This window comes from Vigna unguiculata, chromosome 10, assembly GCF_004118075.2.
Source record: "Vigna unguiculata cultivar IT97K-499-35 chromosome 10, ASM411807v1, whole genome shotgun sequence".
Lineage (NCBI taxonomy): Eukaryota > Viridiplantae > Streptophyta > Magnoliopsida > Fabales > Fabaceae > Vigna > Vigna unguiculata.
The window spans coordinates 23,687,976-23,692,291 of NC_040288.1; the positions used below are offsets into that span (position 1 = coordinate 23,687,976).

At 38.9% G+C, this 4,316-nt stretch overlaps 1 protein-coding gene across 1 annotated transcript; it reads left to right on the forward strand.

Moving 5' to 3' along the window:
* Positions 1-561: 561 nt before the first annotated feature.
* On the forward strand, positions 562-2,230 carry LOC114167583 (inorganic phosphate transporter 1-11-like). Its single transcript, XM_028052685.1, has one exon. It carries the CDS (start codon positions 580-582, stop codon positions 2,155-2,157), a length of 1,578 nt encoding a protein of 525 aa, XP_027908486.1. The 5' UTR covers positions 562-579; the 3' UTR covers positions 2,158-2,230.
* Positions 2,231-4,316: the final 2,086 nt, after the last annotated feature.

The window sequence follows — 4,316 nt, forward strand, 5'->3', positions numbered from 1 at the left end:
ATAAGAGTAAAAGAAATAGAATCATAATATAATTTTTCATAATACAGAAGGTTGCAAAAGATATTTTGTTTAAATATCTTCCACTAAAATATATACTTTGTTGAAACCATCCGATCATCTTTTATGATATTAATTTACAAAATTTTCACGGAGAGCACATTGTAGACAAGCTTAGTACGTAGCTTTCTTTTACCAATCAACGTTTGTCTCACATCCACTTCATTTGAAAGCTGTCACAAGCAGCTAAAACCCCAACAGAATAACGCCATGGCATTAATCCCTATGGGTAGAAAGCAACAAAGAAAAAGCCAAACAAAACTTGGTTCAAATTAAGCATATCCTTCTCAGATGATCAACGCAAGGAGAATATCCAAATAAACAAGTACCAATTAATCCCAATTTTCTCTCGTTCACATCCCCAAAGCATAGTAGTAAACGTCCATGGCTGCATTCAAACACTTTCAAGCTCCCATGAACATTTGTTTTGTATGTGTATATATAAGGGGGAGAGTGTTGATGGTGAGAGAAGACAATAAGGGGCAAGCACAGTTGTGAAGAAAATAAGGAAGCTTGTTAAGAATGGCACTGGAAGTGCTTGAAGCGCTCGATTCAGCGCGAACCCAATGGTACCACGTTACGGCCATAGTGATCGCAGGCATGGGGTTCTTCACCGACGCCTACGACCTTTTCTGCATCTCCACGGTTTCCAAACTTCTGGGACGCTTGTACTACTTCGATCCTAGCTCCAGCAGTCCGGGGAAGCTCCCAACATCAGTCAACAACTTTGTCATTGGTGTCGCCATTGTTGGAACCCTCTGCGGCCAGCTAGTCTTCGGCTGGCTCGGCGACAAGCTCGGTCGGAAAAAGGTCTACGGAATCACTCTCATCCTCATGGTTCTCTGCGCCATCGCCTCCGGTCTCTCATTCGGCGCCAGCGCGAAATCCGTAATGGGAACGCTGTGTTTCTTCCGCTTCTGGCTCGGCTTTGGTATCGGCGGCGACTACCCACTCTCCGCCACTATCATGTCGGAGTACGCCAACAAGAGGACACGTGGGGCGTTTATAGCCGCCGTGTTCGCCATGCAGGGCGTGGGAATCATCTTCGCAGGGCTTGTCTCCATGACACTCTCCGGGCTTTTCCAATCCTATTACCATGCTCCGACGTATACCCAAAACCGCGTCACGTCCACGCAACCGGAGAGTGATCTTCTATGGCGGTTGGTTCTCATGATCGGTGCCATTCCGGCATTGTTGACTTACTACTGGCGAATGAAGATGCCAGAGACGGGGCGTTACACTGCAATCATAGAAGGTAACGCCAAACAAGCTGCGGCGGATATGGCGAGAGTTTTGGACATTGAAATCCAAGCAGAGCAGGATAAGCTTGCCGATTTCAACGCAGCGAATAACTACCCTTTGTGGTCGAACGAGTTCTTTGAGCGTCATGGGCGTCATTTGATAGGAACCATGAGTTCATGGTTTCTTCTTGACATCGCGTTTTACAGCCAGAATCTAACGCAGAAGGATATTTTCCCTGCCATTGGACTCATAGACAAAGATCATGACATGAGCGCCATCGGTGAAGTGTTCCAGACGTCACGTGCCATGTTCGTGATCGCGCTGTTCGGAACCTTCCCTGGTTACTGGTTCACTGTTTTCTTCATCGAGAAGCTGGGGCGCTACAAGATCCAACTCGTGGGCTTTTTCATGATGTCGTTCTTCATGTTTGTGATCGGTGTGAAGTACGATTACCTCAAGAACGAGAACAAGGGCGCCTTCGCTGTTCTCTACGGCTTGACGTTTTTCTTCGCAAACTTCGGACCCAACAGCACGACCTTCGTGCTTCCCGCGGAGCTGTTTCCGACGCGGGTGAGGAGCACGTGCCATGCGCTAAGTGCGGCGGCGGGGAAGGCCGGGGCGCTGGTCGGGACGTTCGGGATACAGAGCTTGACGGTGGGTGGAGACACGTACAAGATTAAGAAGGCGATGATTTTGCTGGCGGTGACTAACCTGGTAGGGTTCTTCTGCTCGTTCTTGGTTACTGAGACTAAGGGAAGATCATTGGAGGAGATTTCCGGTGAGGATGGGAGAGAGAGTGAACTCACGCCAACGCCCCGCGATTCTAGGGCTCCGGTGTCAAGGACAGAGACCATGTGAACAGGAACTGATTCGGTTGCATGTTGCTGCACCCAGGTTTATTACAGGACGATAATAATAATAACAATGGTAACCCATACTAAGAATAATCATAGCAACAATGGGACCAAAATTTATGCTTTTTTGTGTCTCATGGTATATGTTTATTCTACAAATAACAGATTGGATTCGTGTTTGTGAGATCAATACAGCTCAAGCTAGGATTCGATCGTGTGTGAATGTTGTTAATATATTTTATATTAATCTATAAAAAGGAGCACCATTGTAAGAAAAGTCTAGTTTTCAGTGTTAATTGTTTTAGGTAAGCAAACAATTGATATATATTTAGTAAAAACAATAATTTTATAACTCCAACAATAATTAAGCTACTAATTAAACATGTATTTAATAATTTTTAATAATTATCACGTATTTTTATTGAAGGTAAAATTAATAATTAGTAAATAATAATGATATTAATTATATAATGTTAATTTTTCTGTTTAATGGATATTCGTGATAGTTATTAAATACTAAACGTGTGATTAATTATATTATTATTTCAAATTTATAATTGCTTTATAATTTATATTAGTTTTATTTGTTAAAAAAATATAATAAAAGAATTGTAAAAACTAATAAAGTAATTTGGTTTATGAATTAATCGTTTATTAATAACATAATAATAGTACCTATATATTCATAGTGATTTCTATCTTATTATATTTAGCATATGATCATAATTATATCATCATTTCAAATTTAATATTACATTATAATTTATATTAATTTTATTTGTTAAAAATATATTAAATTAATTTTATTTATAGTGATTTTATTTTATTTTATTACGTTTAAAATCTAATATTGCTTTATAATTTGTATTAATTTCATTTGTTAAAAAATATAATAAAATAATCATGAAAAATAATAAAATAATTTAATTTATAAATTATAATAAAATGGTTCTTGTTTATACAACATATTGTACTCTATAATGATATTAATCAGTTGTTATCTTTTCGTAGTTCAACCTCCAAACTTTCACAAGCCGGTAACTTCTCAAATATTGTGCTCTCCATGGGGTTCTGCTTGGATAGACTTGTGTCACGTGGCCTAATTACCTATTAATCTTGCTTTGACCCTTTTTGGCCAAATACGTTTGGACCGAATACACGTTGTCTCAAGTGGTCAAGATGTACTGGGATAGATATAGTACTTATACTCAGATGATTGAGGTGTATTTGGACATGTATAATACACTAGCCTCCCACCCAGGCTTAACATGTCATATGTTGAAGTCTTATGTGATGTTGTCATATGTTGAAGTCTTATGTCTTATTTGGATAGGTGATGCAGAAGTAAGGTTTGTCATGGTAAATTGGAGGAAAAAATTTTCTCCTAAGGATGAAAATGGGTTGCAAATGATGAATTTAATAGTAGAGAACAAGTCTTATCATCTTCAACTTTCTTGGGAGTTAGCTTATGGTAATATACCTTAGACAACTCTGGTGTAGGCTAGTTTTCTCAAACATACACTACTATAAATGTTGAATACACCAAAGGAAATTTATCGATGGATCCAAATCTTTTGATAATATGCAATTACTAAGAGAAGTTATCGATGGATTTTGGTAATTCATTCATCTATGGAAATTTCATCGGTTAATGAATTGGGTTATTTTTACCAATTACCTTTCGGTAAATTTCGTCGATAAGTTTGTCGATGTTGTTTATCGGTAGATACAAGCCGTCAATAATTGAGTGAGAGAATTAAAATAAAATTTTTATATTAAGAGGAGGTGTTCCCTTTAATCTCAGCTTGCAAGTTTAGGGTTTAGGGTTTCCCAAAATCCTCTTCCATATTCTCCTCTTCCCCAAAATCCTCTATTGCTCAAAATTATTCTCAAATTCTTCCTTCCCAATGCTCCAATTTCCTAGCCATTTGTTCCCCACTCAAAATTTCCTTCAAACACTTATCATGAAGTGAGGATTTGGGTGTCTCCAGGTCGGGTCTTCGGTGCAAACGACAAAAGTGTGGGATGAGTTTTACTTTGTCATTGTTGTCACTTTCGTTGTCGTCGCATCTGAGGATCTGGTTAGGTGATCTTCATTCAAGTCCTTTCTCCTTTGCCTGACCATAATGAGCACCTCCCTGCAACAAGTTCACACTTTTGCTA

Bases quoted from the DNA above. Each gene is read 5' to 3' on its own strand.
- LOC114167583 (XM_028052685.1), top strand. From the start codon at position 580: ATGGCACTGGAAGTGCTTGAAGCGCTCGATTCAGCGCGAACCCAATGG.